Genomic DNA, 19,670 nt, shown 5'->3' with positions numbered 1-19,670 from the left:
TTCATTTTAAATAGCATTTTATTGCAGATGCCCTTTTACCCAGCAAAGTGGTGATAGGGACATGATTTCCCTCCTTGCTAGGACCACTTGCTTTGTACTTCCTCTCTTCCCTCCTGTCTCTTGTACTTGCAAGTCACAGTTGCCAGGAATTCCTTCCCAGCAAGTCTTCATACTGGGCCTGTAGTAAGGAAAGTGTGAAAAGATTAGCCTCCCTACCGTTCTCCCTCAATTCCATCACTGGGCACTCTCCACCTCCACCTCATTTACAACCTCTGTCTGGTTACCAACACTGCTGGACTATGTACAGATTTCAATACAGCCTAAGAAAATGTTGAAATACTGTGGAGGCTTTTAGACTATAATGGAATCTGTCCACTTACATGATCATTCCCTGACTTACACTTTCTTATCCTAAAGCTGTAATGCAGTTTCCAAAGACTCTGGCTCTTGACCAGCTAGCTCCTGGAAGATAACCTCTAAGCCAGAGGAATCCTGCCAGCTAGTTTATGTCAGCAATGATTTAGGGTAAGGACCACAGGTGAGTCATGCTGTTATCAATGTGACCTCTGGATAGACTGAAGAGTGAAGAAAGCACATGGATGTTCCATACCTATGAGACTGACCCCATGACAAACCATTAACACCAAGGTGCCAATGAATTTCCCTGGTCATCAGTAATGTGTACATGTTACACATCACTGCAGAGACAAGTAAATGCTCCCAGCTTCACTGGGAGAAGACAACTAGAAGCTTGTACTTGGTCTTTCCTGGATTTTTCACTATGTACCTTTGCTAATTTAATATGTGTCCTTTCTTTGCAATAAATCACAGTTGTGAGTTATTTCTTTTTCTGAGTTTTATGAGTCCTTCCAGCAAATCATTGAGGGTGGTTGAAGGAATCTTCAACACAGCAGTGATGGTCAGTATAAGTCAAGAAATGGACATTCTTCCATTAGTAAGTTAATTCTCCGTGGGAAAGTGCTAGTTATATTAGGGGATAGTGTGTGTGACTTAAAAAACATACATTCTTAGCAACACACAAAAATCGCTATTCTTGCTTCCTTACCTCTGTCTATGATCACTACCCTAGAGCATTGATAAAGAGAATAATTTAAAAGTAAAGTTAGGGGACTCTTTAATACAAGTAGGTAGGAATCATATAGCCATGTCTTATTGCTAACTATGTGTTTCTTATAACACATTCTTAAATACTTTGGCACATCTTTTAAATTCAGAGTTTTTGTTTATATTTTATCTTCCTAATTTAAAAAAAATCAATGTTTTACTTGAGTCTATAGTAATGTACATTAATGTGAATGGTAAAAAGTGGATCAGAAAGGTAAGCAGCATGAACTACAATACAGAAAATGCCCCTCCAGCTTCAGAACACCTGGCTGAAGATGAACTGTTGAGAGCCACAGCCAAAGGGGCCCCAGCAAACTTCCAGCTGCTGGCTGATGATTGGCTCACAGTGGCCCCAGCAACATCTAGCTGATTGGCTCCTCTGCCATGATGTTCATTGGGCTGTTTCCCTGCCCTTCAGACTGCCAGCTGATGATTGGCTCACAGCGGCCCCAGCAACATCTAGCTGATTGGCTCCTCCACAGAGCTGCTCATTGGGCTGTTTCCCTGCCCTTTCAGACCACGGAGCTGCTCACTGGGGGACTTCTTTGGCTCCACCCACACGACCCAGCCAATCAGCCTCAAGAGCAGGAGGATTGTGGGAGGTGGTGAGGTTTGTGTGGGGGAGAGGCTTGTGGAAGCCGGTGGTGGCAATTGGGCTCTGAGGGTTTTTTTCCTGAGGAGCTGTTTTGCTTGGCGTTTGTAGTTCTAAAAATAAAGTTAGTTTCTTTTGACAAGTGGCTCCTGAATTGTGCCCAGCCAGACTGCGGCAATGAACTTTCATAATGAACCCATTAATGAAATTGCTTTATCCTGCTTTCTTGAGGACTCGGCAGTAACTTTAGAGTCTTAGAGGCCCAGATGAACCAACTCTTGTTTGGGTAAGTTTAAAGTATCAACTAAACTAAATTAACTATAGGGTTTGAACTTTTGATTTACTACTTTTTGTATGCTTTTGTGGCACTTGTACACTCTGAAAAAGTAACCCATCAAAAGTTCTACAATCCATGTGAATTTTGTACATTTCCTTCAGAAATCATCCATTTTAGGCAGAATGTTGATAGAATTTTGAGGTATGTTTATTAGCATTCCCTCCAGGGATATGCTGTACTATTGGATTAAAGGTTAAGGGGATGCTGCAAAATCAGCTTGGTTAGCTGTGCTTTTTTATGTAACATGATATAAACAATCAAATGTAAATTTTCTTAATTTGTAATTATATTTTTTCTCAACATACTGTAGACATTGTACTTATCTCACTTTATCCCTTTGAATTGTGACCTTTTTTAACTGCAAAAACTATCTTTATTTACATGTGAACTCCCAGCATTTAATAGTCTCTACTATACAAATATCAAGTGAACACTGAATGAATAACTTAAATGGCATTAAAATATAATTATTAACCTGTGAGAGGGCTACTTTAAACATCTTTATAATTAAACATATAAAACAATGCTAGGAAGTAGGGACACAGTGGGAAAAGTCATTAGAAATTGCTAGGAACTGCTTTCTTCCCAAGTTGTGCTGGATGCTCAGATCCTTTCTCAACATGTACAACTGCTCTTTGTTCAAGATACATGGTAATCTTAGTGTTAGCGACATTGATTATTCTGGGTCCAAGTATCCACTCTCAGCATATTAGATAACTTATTTGCTTTGAACCACATAATATTAGGAGCACAGTGGCCTTTGGGAAACCAAAAAACACTAGATATTGTCAAAATATCTGACTCATATCTTAGGATCCCCTTTTAAAAAAAAATAGGAAGGTAAGACAGGTGACTTGAAGGTGATTCAACCACAAATGACAATGATCCAATGATGGACAGTATAAAACGGAGCCAGGAAGCTTGTAAATTTTTCATTGGCCTAAATTTTACAAAATGTTGAAATGGGTATGAATTTTGCCTCGGTGAAGAATAAAGTCAGTGAGGTGGGTGGCAGCTAAGGGGCAAGCATGAAATATTATCTACCAGGTACTAACTAACACTTAATCTCTGCAACTAGAAATGAGACTTGTGTGGAGTTTGTGGACATTGCTATACTGACCAACTCATGTTTGAATTATGGTGAAGGAGTTCCAGGTTTTGGGGGAAGGGTAACTGGGATTGAACTCAGGGGCACTCGACCACCAAGCCACATTCCCAGCCACTGGAATTACAGACGTATGCCACCACACTGGGCCAAAGGAGTTCCAGGTATTTTTAAAAGGTAAAAATCTGTTCATAACTTAAAAGGAGCTTCAGAAGTCTTGGCCCTTGAATTAATAAAGAAGGCAAAAGATGAGCAAAAGAGGTGAGAAGTGGGTTTTTATGGCCATTGCTGTGATAAAATCTGGGCTTTTGCAGCTACTGTTAGCAATCTCAGTTACCAATTAAAGAGGCTGGATGATGAGTTAGCACAAAATTGAAAGCAACCAGAAGAGAAACCTGCTTTTAAGTGTACTAAAAATGGCAGAAGTCCAATTTCAGATTTTCTAAAAAGTTCCTTACAATGCCTAGCCCCCTGAGTGGCAGCATTGACAGAACAGAACTAATAAGGTGAGGTGGGTCACATGGCCTTGCCCTGGGTTTCAAGTAGAATGGCTGCTCTAGCATGAAGGATTACCAATCTCCCCCCTACTGTCCTAAGGGTCATCAGGGACAGAATGATGACAGCTGACTCTGCCATGTGACTCTACCAACCTAATGCAATTTTAGACAAGTTTAACAGCAAACCCTAGACTAGAGTGACCTATGGCCCTTAGGTTCTATGTCTGTGTGTAAGGTAAAACCGGCCACTTCAATGGTCTCCACTGAAGATGGGGATTGCTTAATGCCTCATTTATTGCCTCCAATGATAATTAGTAATGATTCCAAAGATCAAATCTAAACATGGGTACTAATATCCACAGAGCAATAAAAATTTGAGTTCTTGCTGAGTGCAATGGTGCATGCCTGTAATCCCAGCAGTTTGGGAGGATGAGACAAGAGGATTGCAAGTTCAAGGCCAGCCTTACTTTATGACCTTATGGCCTTAATTTAGTAAAGCCATAAGCAACTTAGCGAGAACCCACCTCATAAAAAGTGGGGAGAGAGGGGATGTGGCTCAGTGGTAAAGCAACCTTGGGTTCAATCCCCAGTACCAAGTAATAAAAAAAAAAAACAACCAAATGTTATTGGTTACCCACAGGTATTGAATGGGAATGGAGTAGAAAAGGATGGAGAACCAGCTAATGTTTTGTATACTCAGATGTAAAAATCAACAAAGATGGGTGGAAAAAAAAAACAGCCCAAGTAACTTCTGCATGCAGTGTTTTGATCTTTGAGGAATTCATGCACAAGCGAGAGATTTAAGCTAAAATCTAAAGAACCAAACTGAAATACAAACTATTGCTCACTATAGGGCAGGCCAATTGGCTGTGCAGGGTTAGTTCTGTCACGTAAACTATTTGCTTTAATAAAATCACACTCCAATCTTTGGAGGAACAAAATGGAATCCAGAATCTCTGCAGTATATCATCTACACTGTTGCAAACAATAGTCCAAAATTATTTGACATAAAGAGAAGTAGGAAAATGTGACCCATTCTTAAGAGAAAGACAATCTGCCAAAAAAAAAAAGGGAGAGAAAAGTTACAAACTTAGAGAAAATAATACAATATATACATGTGACAATTGGTACAAATCAGTAGGAAAAGCACAACAACACAGAAGAAAAGTGATAAGATACATCAACAGGAATTTCACAAGTGAGTAAATATAGCCAAAACAAACCTGAAGAAATGAAGAGCTACTCAACCTCTTCCTGAGGGGAAGTGTAAATCCAGACCACAATAACATGCATTATCAATGTAATGGGCCTCAACATCAAATCACATCAACATCAATATCAAATGTTCAAGAAGACAATAGATCTGCATTTCTTACAAAATGTTAACAGTGATGTTGAATGATTCAATCATTTTTTAAAGAAGTTTGGTATTATCTTCCAACCTTCAAAAGTTTAGCAATTTTACCCTTAAATATATACTCAATAATAATTATTGCATATGTAGAGCAAGGATATGTATAAGAATGTTCATAGTGGTACCATTTATGATAGCAAAATTTTAAAACAACCCTAATGCTTATGAATAAATTATATTTATACCATAACTTAATATTAGCAGTCAAGATGAATGAACCACATCAGTATACAATACTATGAATGACTTAGCAATAATAATATCAGTGTAAAATTATATACCTAAAGGTTACACATAGCCATTTTTATATTTTTTAAAAAAGTAAAGATTTTCAAGAATATAGTTACAAAGCTGAGGGGGTTGCATGGTTTTCAAATGAGGTCTACCTTTCATTGTATGAATATCCATGTTTCTTTGAAGAAATATTAATGTATCTGATTATATGGCACTATTCTAGACACTCACCTAGAGAAAGAACATTTTACAAAATCCACACACATTATATGTATTACCCATCCAAACACCAAAAAATTACTAACTTCTACACCTGGATTCAGTGGTTCCAATTAAAAGATTATGAATTTGTAGAGGACTAGAACAAAAATGGAGACAAATTTTGAAGGGAGAATGGAGGATACCTGCAAATGAACTGGATTTGGGGGTGAACAAGAGGGAAGAATCCGTGTGACTCCTAGATAAGCTTGGTGGGTGGTAGTGCTCTTTATTGAAAGGGGGAGAGGAAAGAGGACCACACTCATTTTGGAGATAATCAAATTGACCTGGGATCAACAAGTGTTTAAATCTGCACAAACTTCAGTTGGACTGATCTTGAGGTAATTTCCAGCTACCACTGCTCTATTAGTTCCCTCCCAGCTGCCTTGACTCCAGGAAATGCCTGTCAATCTCCGACTGCCTCTTGGTCTCCAGACAGATCTTGTGCGGTTTGCTCCCCTCCTTCCCCACAAGCTGTCTTGGTAGGAAGAGGTGCTCCCCAACCTCTTCCACAGTCACCCAATCTCTGTTGTACCTGCCAGGCTTCTTCTGAAAGAGAAGATTTTCTTTTAGCACTCAGAACCCTGGGAGCTAGGATAGGTGCTCGCCTGGGATCTCTGCCAACAAGGGGTGGTGGGGATGACAGTCTATACATGGTTCAGAAGGATTTTTCCCACATCACTAACTTCTCACCCTTGTCTGTACCAAGTACCCAGCCTGACCCCACTGAGTGCAGAAACAAACAGGCCACAGATGGCACCCACCGAAGGTGTACTGTGGAAGGATGACTTGTGGGGGTCCCAAGCTGGGATGAGAGGAGCGTGAAATACTGCTGTGGCTGCACGCGACTAAGCCGGTCAGGGTCACTCCAGGAGAACTGGGCTGGCACGAAATAATCACCCCAAAACAAATACCTTTCTCTTTGGGTTCTGTGATGGTCCCTCTGACCCAGCTCTCATAAAGGAGGCAAGGCAGGCAAGAACGAGAGGGAGCTCGCCTGGAACCTGGGGTCTATTGGGGAGAAGCCATTCAAAGGAGGCAAGGGTCATGTTTAGGAGTTGAGTCTAGCTTCGAAATGTCTTGCTGTTAGCAGACTGACTGACATCTTGGAAGGTCACGCAAAAGGATACACACGTCGGCAGCCCAGAGAGGCAATGTCAGTCCAGTCCACTTAGTGCTCAATGCTCATAGTTCACACACACAGAACAAGCCTGGCTCCCTGATAGCCACGAGTAGTTCCCTTTCTAGTAGGGCAAAGTGGTCAACCTGGAACTACAGAAGGAAGGGAGTGCAGAGCAGGGCAAGAGTCCACATCCCCTGGCCCCATTTCTTGGATCCTAATCTATCTACCTCGGTCCACCTCAACACCCTCCAGTAGTAATACAATGTTGCCATGTGTGTAACCTGCTAATTTAACAACATACCAGCAAATTTAATACAATAATATATAAAAATAATTATACACACAATGAAGTGGAATCTATTCCAGCTATACAAAGCTGGTTCAACGTTTTAAAAAATCGATGAAATTCATCATATCAACAGACTAAAGAAGGAAAAAGAATCATATGATCACATTAATAAATACAGAAAGAACATTTTACAAAATCCACTGCCATATTTTAAAAACCACTTGCAACAAACTAGGAACACAGGGGCACTTTCTCACCTTGATAAATATCTGCAAAAAACCTATAGCTTATATCATACTTAATTCTACCACGCGGCCTGCGCAGTGGTTTCATTAATGAGGTTCTAGGCATAAAGTTAGTTAGAAGAGATCGAAATAAAAACACAGACTCAATTACCTTATTTCTATTGCTAGGTCCGAGACGGCTCCCCTCTGGTTCCCTCCTCCAACCGCCCAGCAGGGCAGCAGGGATTACTCAGGGCTAGCAGGAGAGAGCGAGCGAGGACGCCTGGGATCAGCCTTTTATTGGGGAACAAGAGATTCAGGGGAGAATTCCATCCAATGAAGGTTGAGAGGGGGCTGCACTCCAAGGTCAGGGTCAGTGATTGGGTCCCCGGGGTCAGTGGTAAGGCACACCCCGACACGGATGGGCTCTCTCATCAGGAAAGGGCCGGGAAAAACTTCGACTTTTGCCAAAGTGCCTCAGACCCTTAACGGGAGGCACCTGATCACGTGTTAGAATGGCTTCCCACACTTAATGGTGGAAGTTCTTCCCAATTTGATCCATAGATTCATTGCAATCCCAATCTATCTCAGCAAGTTGTTTTGTAAACAATGACAAACGGATTCTAGAGTTTATGTAGAGGCAAAGACCTAGAAGAGCCAACACGATATTCAAAGAGAAGAATGAGAGTGGAAAACTGACACTATCTCACCTCAAGGCTTACACACAGCTACAGTCATCAAGACAGCCTGGTATGGGGACGCTGGCAGACAACTAGACAGTGAGAACCAGACCCATAGAAATGTAATCAAACTGATCTTTGTGCAGTTCCTTAGCTCCTTTGCCAGAAAACTTGGGGCTGAAACAACTGGACTCCAGTGTTTTAAAACATGCAACGTAGTGTTTACGTCCTCCACAAAAATTAACTCAGATGGATCAAAACGTAAAACACGAAACCCATAAAATTCCTAGAAGATAATATGGGAGAAAGTTAAGAAGACTAGGTTTCATGATGACTTTTTAGATTTAATGTCAAAGGAGTAATTCATGAAGACCCAATTGGTAAAGTGGACTTCATTAAAATCAAAAGTCCTGCTCTGCCAAAGACAGTCAAGAGAATGAAAGGACAACCCACAGGCGGAGAGAAATTATACATCTGATAAAGGATCGTTATCTAAAATACACAAAAAACTCTTAAAATAAGAAAACTAACACCCCAATTTAAAAATGGGCAAGAAGATCTAAACAGACAACTTCAACTAAGAAAATATACAGATGGTAAATAAGTATGTAAGAAGGTGCACATCATCAAGGAATTTGAAATTAATAGGGTAATGAGATATCACTTCATGCTTATTAGAATGGCAAAAATATAAAACACTGACAATGCCAAATGCTGGTGAGGATGTAAAGCACAGGAAGTCTCACTCCTGGTTGGTGAAAATGCACAACTACACAGCCACTCTGGAAGACAGTTGTGAAACTAAACATCCTCTTACCATATAACCCAGCTTCTGGCATTTACCCAAATGAATTGAATACCTGTGTTTATAGAAAAAATTGCACATGGGTGTTTATAGTAGCATTATTCATAACTGCTAAAACTTGGAAGCAACCAACATGTCCAACAGCAGGTAAATGGAAAATTAAACTATGGACATTGGGATACTGTTTAGTGCCAAAAAAGAAATGAGCTATCAAGCCATGGAAAGATGGGAAAACTTTAATTGCATATTACTAGTGAAAGAAAAAAAAAATCTAAAAAGACTTTATGATTCTAATCTAAGGGGTGCCAGGTATTAGAGGAGAAGGAGGAATGAATAGATGGCATGCAGAGGGTTTGGGGGGGCTGTTAAACTCTTCTGTATGACACCATAATGGTAACTACATATCATCATATATTTTCAAAACCCACAGAATGTACAGCTCCAAAAGTGAACTCCAATGTAAATGACAGAATTTTGGGTGACAATACTCAATGGAGAGTTTCATCAATTGGAGAAAAGGTATCATTCTGGTGAGTGATAGTGGAGGAGGCTGTATGGGGGATGGGAAAGGGGTGCATGAGAACTTTGTATATTCTGCTTAATTTTGCAGTGAATCTTAAATTGCTCTTAAAAGTCTATTTATTTTAAGCTATAATCAAAACAGGGGTGGGGGTGTAGCTCAGTGGTAGAGTGCTTGCCTAGCACGTGTGATGCTTGCATAGCACTGGGTTCAATCCTCAACACCACACAAAAACAAATAAATAATAAATGTATTGTGCCTATCTACAAGTAAAAAAAAATTTAAAAAACGAGATAACCAAAACAAAAGTAACCATGTAATAAAGAAAAATAAGTGGCTGTCTTTAGGAAAGTTGAGGAACAAGTGTTAGTGTGGAGAATGAAGGGATAAAAGCGAATGGTAAATTAATGAGTCGGGACCTTGTATTGAACCAATAATGATAAAATGCCATGAAATGCCAGGCACAGTGGTGGCACATGCCTGTAACCCCAGCGACTGGGGAGGCAGAGGTAGGAGGATTCCAAATTCCAGGTCAGCTTCAGCAAGACTCTGCCTCAAAATAAAAATAGAAGAAATGGGCATGTATCTCAGTGGTAAAGCATCTCTGGGTTCAGTAGTATCCTGCCCCTTCAAAAAAAAAAATCATGAGATGGGGAGTAACTCAATACTGCAATACTGTTCATTTGCAATCCAAATGAAAAGGAGACGATTTATTGCACGTGCTCTAAAAGTATATCAGGTTACTGGTTGTATTTCAGCCCAGTAAACATTGATTGTATCCTCACGTGTTCATACTTTGAACATAACCGTCATGAGTAGAAAGTAATAATCTCCGAAAAATACGATGAAAAAGTAGCATCTGAATTCCTTTTGCCCTACACAGTATTCCCACATTAACATTTCTTGTTTTCTCTCTCTCTCCACTACTTAACACTAACTGGCTCTCCAACCGTGCGCCCTGCACCGCAGAAGAGGTCCAAGGATTTCCTTTCCAGCCCGCATGTCCTCACCCTTGTCGCCGACAGGTGGCGCTCCGGCGCCATAACTGATATTACTTCGCTCTTGCCCGGTTCACCTCTAGCAAGGGCAGCGGAGCCCGGTCCTCGCTTCGCTTCCTCTTCTTTGGTCTCCGGGAATTTACCTTTTAAAGCCTGCTGGACAAAAATGCCCAGAGTCTCTCTTGGGTTTTTCCTGGGCAGGAAACAAAACCGAGGCACAAGTCCTAATGGCTTTCGTTTCTGGAAGGGAGAATGATTCTGCAGGAAGACTAACCCAGTCCTGGGACCCATTAGCAATGTCGGGGAGAAGGAGACGCAGCGCCGTGGACTCCGCGGCTAGAAGGCTGGCCGCGTGACCCTACGGGCGCAGTGGGAAACCACCTGCACCGGGTATCCCTCCTGGACTCGAAGCCTCGCCCATTCCTTCGCCGCGGCGCCAGGGGGCGCAGCAGCGCAGCGGGAGCGCGGCGCGTGCGCGCTGGGCGAACTGGGGGACTCCGGTGCCGCCACCCGGCCGCGGACAGCATGGAGACCGCGGCGGGCGCCCAGGCTGCCGGGAGCGCAGGGCCGCGGGAGCGAGGCCTTTGCGTGCTGTGCGGCCTGCCTGCAGCGGGAAAATCGACCTTCGCGCGCGCCCTGGGCCGCCGGCTGCGGCAGGAGCGAGGCTGGACCGTGGGTGTCCTCTCCTACGACGACGTCCTCCCAGACGCCTCCCTGGATTCCGAGGGCGCGCGGCCGCCGGTCAGCACGGGGCGGGCTGAGGGCGCCGAGCACGCAGCGCCGGGTGCACGCGGACGTGTGCCGTGGGCGGTAGCGAGCGCCCGCTGTGTGGGAGATGCAGCCCTGCAAGGGCAGGGGACGCCGAGTTCCAGGAGAGTGGGCACGGTTAACGTTGCAGCCCGCGAACGAGGGGGCCTTGGATAAGACTTTTAGAATGATGCATTGTGGAGGTTTACGTGTGCGTTTGCTGCATTTATGGATTGCATATTTTATGCAGTGGAGCCTTTTGATTTTTTTTGATTTGAGAGGAGGTCTGGCTATTTTGCCCAGGCTGGCCTCTTACTCCTAGGCTCAAGCGAAACTCATGCCTCCACCTCCAGAGTAGCCTACAGACCTGCACTATCGCGTCCCACCCTGGAATCTTATGGCAGAGTTAAGTTCTGAGTTCAGTGTACAGGGTAGAAATTCCTTGTAGTCGGAAGTAATTTCTTTTCCGGTTTTTTTCTTTTCTTTTTTTTTTTTTTTTTTTTTTTTTTTTGGTACTGGGGGTTGAACCTAGGGGCGCTTTACCATAGAGCTATTCCCCCCCTCCAGTCTTTTTTTTTTTTTTTTTTTTGAGACCGAGTCTTCACTAAGTTGATAAGAGCCTGGCTAAATAACTTGTGGTCCTCCTGCCTCAGCCTCCCGAGTAGCTGGGATTATGGGTGAGCACCACCAGACCCACAGGAAGCTTCTCCTTGGGCCAAGAAAGGAATCTCTCAAGAGTCCAAGGTAGCCAGTTTAACACCACATCGTCCGTGGAGCTTGAACTCTGTCATTTGGTGTAAAGGGAACTTTATTCCCTTAAAAAAAATTTTATCAACATTTGCTAGAGTCCCTCCCAGAAAGAAAGAGGCTGTCCAAATGAAGGGCCTGGCCTCTCAGGCTTATCTTCCTTCCAATCAGGGAAAATCTGCCTCCGCCAGAATTGGAAAAAGATGACTGTGTCCTAGTTGACCACTGGATGATTTAATGGGCTTATATTTGGGAACCAGCTTGTATGTTCCAAGCATATACTTGACTTTAATCCGTCAACTTAAAGTCAGCCCACTGAGATGTACCCTCTTGGAGAAGCACACGGAAACAGGCCACTGGGGGAAGAGTAAGGCCTGTCTGCAATTTACTCACTCTAAAGCAAATACCCCTTGAAATATTCTGAAATTTTTAAATTGTAATTTTTGTTGCTGTGTTTGAGTGTAGATGAATTCACATAAATCAAATGCAAACATGACATGGTTCTGCTCAATAAGTATATTTGCGAAAGTATAGTTCTTTTGGCATGTGGACAAGTTCTCCACCCTCCAGGAAAGCTTATCTACTTCTTCATTCTTGATTAACTGGGAGGTAGATACAATGTTGGGGTAGCACAGGATTTAGTTGGAAGAAAGCAGAAAATTGTTGGTAGGAGTGTTGTATTTGCTGGCCTTTGCCTCATGTTCATTACTATATATTTTTCCCACTCTTTGTCTTTAGACAGAGGTTCTGGGACTCATTTGGTCACCATGATTAGAAAATCTCACTTTTTAGGAAGTGATTCGTGTTTCCTGCTTAGTGGTTTAGCTGATGCACCTGCGCACGATGTAATCTCAGTGAGGTGATAAGGCAGGGACCTGACCTGTCCTGGCATTCTCCCTTCAGCCTTGACTTCAGGAATATGTCAGTGCTCCTCACAGCCCTGGACCAACACACGATTGCTTGTATTCTCAAACTGCTTATTTTCTTCATCAGTCTGCTTCCTGTATATTTTCTAGCCCCCCACCAGCCCAGTTGTTAGCCTGAGGGCTTTTTATCCTGACCTGGAGATTTTTAAGCTGACCATCACGCTGGCCATAATCTTCCTCATTTCAGGGGCAAATCAGCCCTGTCATATCTTAGCCAACTCTTAATTTGGCAGGATGTTTTATTTAGCTCCTCCTTTCTAAATGAGAACTTTTCATTCTCTCATTGATTCACGCACTCATTCATTCATTGAATATACATTTTGGGAACACCAGATAGTGCCAGACTGTCAGTTGGAGGATGGTATACAGTGAACTAGTGATCTGGCAGAGAGAGAGAGATGTGCAAACAGTTAAATAGCCCAGTGTTTAACTACAGTGGACACATAATATGTACAGAACAGGGTGTGTCGTAGGCAAGGGAGAAGCTGAGTTGCCTTTGGCAAGGTTGAGTCTGAAGGAGGCTTCTCTCTCGGCACTACCAGCATTAAATAAGAGTTTTCAGTCAGAGGGAGCAGTGTATATGAAGACGGAAGCCTGAGAAAGGAGGTATCTGTAGGGAACTCCAGATGGTTTAGCATTGTAAGCTGACATTTTCATATGAGGCAGGGTGGCAGTTGGGACAGATGACCACCCTGCTGTCCAAAGCCTAATGTAAATTGTAATTTTTCCATCTTTTACAGCCATCCCAATGGAAAATGCTTCGACAGGAACTGTTGAAGTACCTGGAATGCTTCTTGACTGCTGTCATTAGCGGGTGCCAGATGTCTGCCCCACCCAACAGGACTGAAGCCATATGGGAAAATTTTATAACTTGCCTAAAGGATCAAGATCTGATATTTTCTTCAGCACTCAAGGCCCCATATTGCTATCTCTTAGCAAAAACTGCTGTTTCTAGACCTTTATTTTTGGTTTTAGATGACAACTTTTATTATCAAAGTATGAGATACGAAGTCTTCCAGCTGGCTCGGAAATGTAATTAAAACATTTTTTCTTACACATGGAAACAGTTATTCATATATCAATCACTGTTGTCTTCAGTAAGAATTTAATTGGATAGGAGGTTTATACAGATTTAGTTTTAAAAGTGAGGTGTTCAGTATTACAGATGGAGTTTTTCGTGCTTCAGCTGGGATAGTTTGTCTAATATATGTTAACTTCACATTTTGGAAAGATAATAGACAGTAACTTGATGATTTAAACTGTTTTCAGATTCATTAGGCTTTTGCCAGCTCTTTTTAGATTGTCCCCTTGAGACCTGCTTGCAGAGGAATGGCCAGAGATTACGAGCCCTGCCTCCTGAGACCATTTATGCAATGGGGGAAAAGATAGAAAAGCCCAACCCTCAGAAAAATGCTTGGGAACACAACAGCCTTACAATTCAGAGTCCAGCATGTTCTTTGGAGAGCAGGTATGCTACTCAAAGCCATCTTTCCTTGGTGCCCCCTGTGCCAATGACTGCTTAGTAAATGTTTTACCCATCTCAGTTTGGCTGATCCTTACGTAGCTCTGGAGGACTATTGTGCGTAAGAGCAGTTTGGTCCCAGGTCTTAAGAACCTGTCACCTATGTCTATATCCACATAGTCACAGGGTAACTGTTGAAGGGGAAGTGTGGAGTCTGGTGGTCCTGTGTTGAAGTCGAAAAATGACCTGATAAAGGTATCTTTTCCAGACTTCTACAAAGTAAATAATAAGAGTTATTGATCACATTCTATGTATTGGGCATGTTCTGGACTTTTATATGTATGGTCTCATTCAATCTTTTTTAAAAATATATTTTAGTTGTCGATGGACCTTTATTTATTTATATGTGGTACTGAGAATTGAACCCAGTGCTTCACACATGCTAGGCAAGTGCTCTTCCTCTGAGCTACAACTCCAGCTCCCTCATTTGATCTTTATAATAACACTGTAAGAGGGGAAACTGTAATCCCAATTTTTTTTCCATAGGATAACAGGCCCAGGAAGTGACATATCCAGGTAGTTAAGTGGCCAAGCCCCCTGCAGTCTCACTTTAGAACCTGAACTCCTAGTGTGAGAAAAATCATCTTGAGGTTGAGACTCAACATGATGATCTCACTGGCTTACCATTTCAGTCCTCCATGTACTCTGAGTAAAATTCAAACTCCTGACCCTTACTTACATGTTCTAATAGCCCTGACTCTCCAGCTTCGTATTCTACCACTTCCCCTCCCCACTTGCTACTTTTAAACTAAACCAGTCTTTTCCTGTGGCCTCTGTACTTGCTCCCCCGCTGCGTTTCCCATATATTTAAGCTGACTGCCTTGTCTGACCAGGGTGAAGGAGTCACTCTCTTACCATTATCACCTTATTTACTGTCTTCACTCACCTATCCATTGTGTTCAAAATTATTTTTGCTTAATTAATTGATGTTTCCCTCCATTATATTATCAGGCTTGGTGGGGTTAGGGATCTTTTTACACCCCAAATCAGCACATAGTTCTACATAAGCAGTTGTACAATATTTTTCATATGAGAAGCTCAATAAATATTTAAGTGAATGAATGAATTCTACCTCAGTCCTCTCTAGACCCTTGACCAGTGAGGAACTTTGCTAATCCTTATCCAGTAAATAAGCAGAAGACAGAAAGTAAAGACAGACGTTCTTTCATCAGAGACTAAAGGCTAAATGTTGGACTATAGAGGCTATATGATAACCTCTACAGCCCAACATTTAATAGGGGAAGATAGGGGATAACATTTCAAAGCTTATTGATGAGTCTAAGGAAATTAATATTTTGTAAACGAAGGAGGTTTGGACTTATAATTGTTTGTATTTGGATTTTGCAAATGGAAGATACTTCCAAATCCGTTGAGTTCTTCCCCTTTTACTAATGATCTTGGGTTGAAGCAATTTCACTCCTCTAGAATTCAATTCAGTATTAATAAATACTTGGTCTTTAAGAACAGAGATGTTCACCATAAGGAATTATTGTATTTTATTCCACTTTCTCTGTAGCCTGGAGGTGACTGATTTATTATTGCTTACTGCTTTGGAAAATCCAGTAAAGAATATTGAGGACAATATGGAACAAAAGGTAAGTCTTCCAGTAGGAATTCAGTGTAAATGAGAAGGAAAACTTTTCAGATCTTTTTGAGCTTTCAGTGAGTCAGATGTAAAGATGCTTTGTCAGTGGCTTGGCATCTTGCCAATATTCAGCACCTGACACCTGGATATAGTGGTGACCTTAGGTGGCTTGTGCCATCTGGCCAAAACTTCATCTTCAGAAACACTGGAGCCTTTTGACATTATATTGGTAGCCTTGAAATGGACACGGATAGTAAATTTACACCACAAAAATAAGCAAACACTACAGAGAGGTTTTGGGGATTAATTTTTTCCCTGGAGAGACAGTCAGCAGACACTCTCCAGCAAGTGGATATCATTCCTTTAGACTCTCTCCTAAGGAAAATTAACAAACAGGAAAGCCACTTTACTTTTCATTTAATCTCATCAAATGGGTCACCTACATTTAGCCATTTATTTGATAAACTAACTAGCTATTCCAGTAACAATAATGATAATAATGTCTGTATTTACATAGGAAATGGACAGAACTATTTGTTCAACTAACGTTCTTCATAAAGCTGATCAGACACTCCGAAGAATTGTCTCTCAGACAATGAAGGAAGCAAAAGGTCTGTTGACAGTAGGGGGGTGTAGTTTATGTAGTTGACTTGTTCATGTGATATTGACTATTGTTGTGGCCATTTCCTGACACTCAGGTGGTTTATAAGGTTCCAAACTTCACATTCTGCTTAGTTTAAAATTGCAACTTGGTGACACATTGCAACCAATATGGGCAGTAAGCAAGAAGCAGGACATTCTAGTGAGGAGACAAAAAGGAATGTATGTCAGTGCTTTGAAGAAAAAGTAGGCCAAGGCAATGTTGAGTGATGGGTTTATTCTTAAAAGGGCAATCAGAAAGGCTTCTTAGACATAACATTTAAACCCAGATGTGAGTCATGAGAAGAACAAGACAGGCAAGAGACCTGAGGGTTCCAGGCAGTGGACATATGATGTGACTAAGTCCAGATGTAAAGCTGTCTGAAATGTTCTAGAACAGAAAAGAAGCCATTGAGCCTGAAGTGACACAGGAAGGCAGGGGAGAGGTAGGCAAGGGCCAGATAGGTGTAAGATTTTCATGGAATTCTGAGCAAGATTGATGTAAATCGGAATTTAACTAATAGATGAAATATATATTTCCTTCAGGCTTGGAATATTTAACTATAAATTTTTACTTGCAGAAAAAAAAACAGCAGCTAGCATTTCTTTAGTTCTCTTTATAAGCTAAGTGCCTTACACTCACTAATCTTTACATCTGTAAGGCAGGTGTGCTTTTACAAGGGGCAAATGCAGGTTCACAGTGGATCAAGTAACTTTCCCAAGACTGAACAGCTGCATCACCAACTCTTATTAGTACCCTAACAAAAGATTAGAACATTGGGAAAGGAAAAACATACTAACCATGTTGTGTTTCTCAAACTTTTAAAAAATCCATACTTAATTAGCTCTTACATTGTAAACCAGTATGTAACATGGTACATAAACTAAGGCATGTCTACAAGTTTCACAAAATACCCTCACATGTATAACGAATTCTGCTGTTTTAATTTAATTTTAGAAAAACAGTGCCATACACCACTAATGGGTTACGATCCAGAATTTATAGCAGAGGTCCAGAACAGAAATGGCAGCATAATTAGAAAATAATAAAAAGTAGTTCCAGGAGTTCTCTCTTAACCGTTGCCTTTCTTCTAGTCTATCTTTTGCCTAAATCTGTCTTAACTATTTCCACCTATTAAAAAACTCTTAAGGGGATCCAAGGTCTAGTTTCTAAATCTGTGTTTAAATAAAATTGAAAATTCAATTCCTCTATCATAAAGTGAAAAGCCAACTGACAAGTGAGAAAATATTTGCAAACTTATAGCTTGTAAGGAACTTGTATATATCCATATATAAAGAAAGAACTCTTATCACTCAGTAAATAACTCAAATTTTTTAAAGGGACAAAGGATCCTAATAGACATTTCTCTAGTGAAGGTATATAAATGGTCAATAACAACATGAAAATGCATTTGACATCACTTAGTCATCAAGGAAATACAAATCAAAACCATAAGGAGACACCACTTCAAGCCTAGGTGACATTGATGATGTGGAGAAATCTGAACCCTCATGCCCTACTGCTGGGAATGTCAAATGATGCAGCTGCTCTGGAAAACAGCCTAGCGGTCCCTCAAATGTAGTTACCATGTGGCCCAGCAATTCTGCTCAAGGTCTATATTCTCAAGAGAAATGAAAACAGATGCTCACACCAGAACTTGTACATGAATGTTTATACCAGCATTATTCATGATAGCCAAAAGATGGAAACAAGCCAAACGTCCATCTGCTGATAAGTGAATAAACAAAATGTGGTCTATCCACACAGTGGGATATTATTCAGCCAGAGGAATGGAGTATTGATATAGAATACAACATGAGAAAACATGCAAAGTGAAATAATCATAAACATCTATTATATGATTCAAGTCATATGAAATGTCCAGAGCAGGGAACTTTTTGAGACAATTAGGGATTGAAATGAAAGGGGTAGGAAAAAGGGAAGTTAGGAGAGTGATAGCCAAAGGGTAGAGGGTTTTTAGATTATGAAAACATTCTAAAATCAACTTTGGTGATGGTTGTATTATAAGACTATATGAAAAGCCACTGTATTATAGAGCTAAGTGGATAAATTTATGGTATATGAATTAAATCTTAATAAAGCTAATGGTCAAGTTGAACTTCAGATTCTCAGTAATGGTGCCTGAATGTCTAGTACCTGCTGTATTGAATAGGACAGAGAACTTAGAAGAATCCTTTGTGTGATATAATCAAATTAATTTTCAGCCTAGATTTGCAGAAATAATTTGAGAATCTTTTTTATTTTAGATGAACAAGTACTTCCTAACAACTTGAAGCTTCTAGCAGAAGAACTTAATAAGCTCAAAGCAGAATTTCTGGAAGATCTAAGACAAGGAAACAAATATCTATGCTTTCAACCAACCACTGACCTATCAGATGTCACTTCTTTTTTTTGTAATGAGAAAGATAATATTGTACAGAAGTATTTTTCAAAGCAACATTAAAATTTCAGAATTTCCAACTGTTTGATTTTGACGAGCTTTTGCAGAGAAGTAATTTTGTATTAGTGGGTGTTTTCTAGGCCAATAGTGTGACCTGCTAAAGACCGTTCTTTCAAAGAAAACAGTCTATTCTAAAGGACCCATTAGTCATAACAGAAATCACTTCAGTCACTTGTCAGATATGACATGGATAATTAAGCATCCGAGGTGGCCCTCCTCATTGATGTGCCAGAACCCTTAGGGCATAGGAGTCAGGTTAAATGGATCTTGAATAAAGAGGGTAAGCTAGGATGGAGGCAATTGCACATATGTGGGGCTATTTTTGTTTTTAACTTGGTGATAGATCTTTTCATGGTAAGGCATTCTAGAAATTCAAACCAAAGTACCCATAAAATCTTTTTCTTTTATTAACATTTTACATACCAGAAAATTACTAAAAAACTAATTTATTCCTAGTTTTCAAAAAAGAAAAATCAAGGTTATTAGAAAGTATTATTTTTTTATTCATATATTACAAAAGCAAAGCTTCATTCACCATTTAAACTACATACTAGATATAGTTATTTCAGCATTAAACTGTTTCCTGGATTCCTAAAGAATATAATGTATTTTACAACCATAATGCAAGATTTATGCTTTGCATACAAAATATGTTCTTTACATCAAAGTACATATTAACAAAAACAAGTTGTAGAAAGTATATACCCTCTAAGATTAAAGAAAAAGTCTTTAGCAGGGAATTAAAAAAATTTTATCAACACGTTCATTTGATAAATAATTTTGTAGAACTTAAAATTAGGTTTGTCTCTCTTTATTTTTAGTAATATTCCCTTTGTCAATC

General features: G+C 40.5%; 1 protein-coding gene and 1 long non-coding RNA gene across 3 annotated transcripts; one reads left to right on the top strand and one right to left on the bottom strand.

Moving 5' to 3' along the window:
- Positions 1–10,351, bottom strand: LOC144377636 (uncharacterized). The gene is made up of 2 exons (XR_013438677.1): positions 10,214–10,351; positions 1–178 (listed from the first exon to the last, which is right to left on the bottom strand). It is a non-coding gene; the product is annotated as an uncharacterized LOC144377636 (long non-coding RNA).
- On the top strand, positions 10,312–18,849 carry Pstk (phosphoseryl-tRNA kinase). 2 transcript variants are annotated; one of them, XM_013356503.4, is made up of 6 exons: positions 10,312–10,942; positions 13,362–13,653; positions 13,921–14,089; positions 15,660–15,738; positions 16,246–16,339; positions 18,636–18,849. In XM_013356503.4, the coding sequence occupies exons 1-6, from the start codon at positions 10,727–10,729 to the stop codon at positions 18,830–18,832; spliced, it is 1,047 nt and encodes a 348-aa protein (XP_013211957.2). In that variant the 5' UTR covers positions 10,312–10,726; the 3' UTR covers positions 18,833–18,849. The 2 variants fall into 2 exon arrangements, with proteins under 2 accessions (XP_013211957.2, XP_005320800.2); XM_005320743.5 differs by having other exon boundaries at positions 10,593–10,942; positions 13,891–14,089.
- Positions 18,850–19,670: the final 821 nt, after the last annotated feature.

This window comes from Ictidomys tridecemlineatus, chromosome 1, assembly GCF_052094955.1.
Source record: "Ictidomys tridecemlineatus isolate mIctTri1 chromosome 1, mIctTri1.hap1, whole genome shotgun sequence".
Taxonomy (NCBI): Eukaryota; Metazoa; Chordata; class Mammalia; order Rodentia; family Sciuridae; genus Ictidomys; species Ictidomys tridecemlineatus.
Note: the sequence above shows the minus strand (reverse complement) of the source record. Positions and strands in the feature narration are given on the sequence as shown.

Bases quoted from the DNA above. Each gene is read 5' to 3' on its own strand.
- Pstk (XM_005320743.5), top strand. From the start codon at position 10,727: ATGGAGACCGCGGCGGGCGCCCAGGCTGCCGGGAGCGCAGGGCCGCGG. The intron at 13,654-13,890 runs GTAATTAAAACA...AACTGTTTTCAG, and splicing joins CTTCCAGCTGGCTCGGAAAT to ATTCATTAGGCTTTTGCCAG. The intron at 14,090-15,659 runs GTATGCTACTCA...CTTTCTCTGTAG, and splicing joins GCATGTTCTTTGGAGAGCAG to CCTGGAGGTGACTGATTTAT.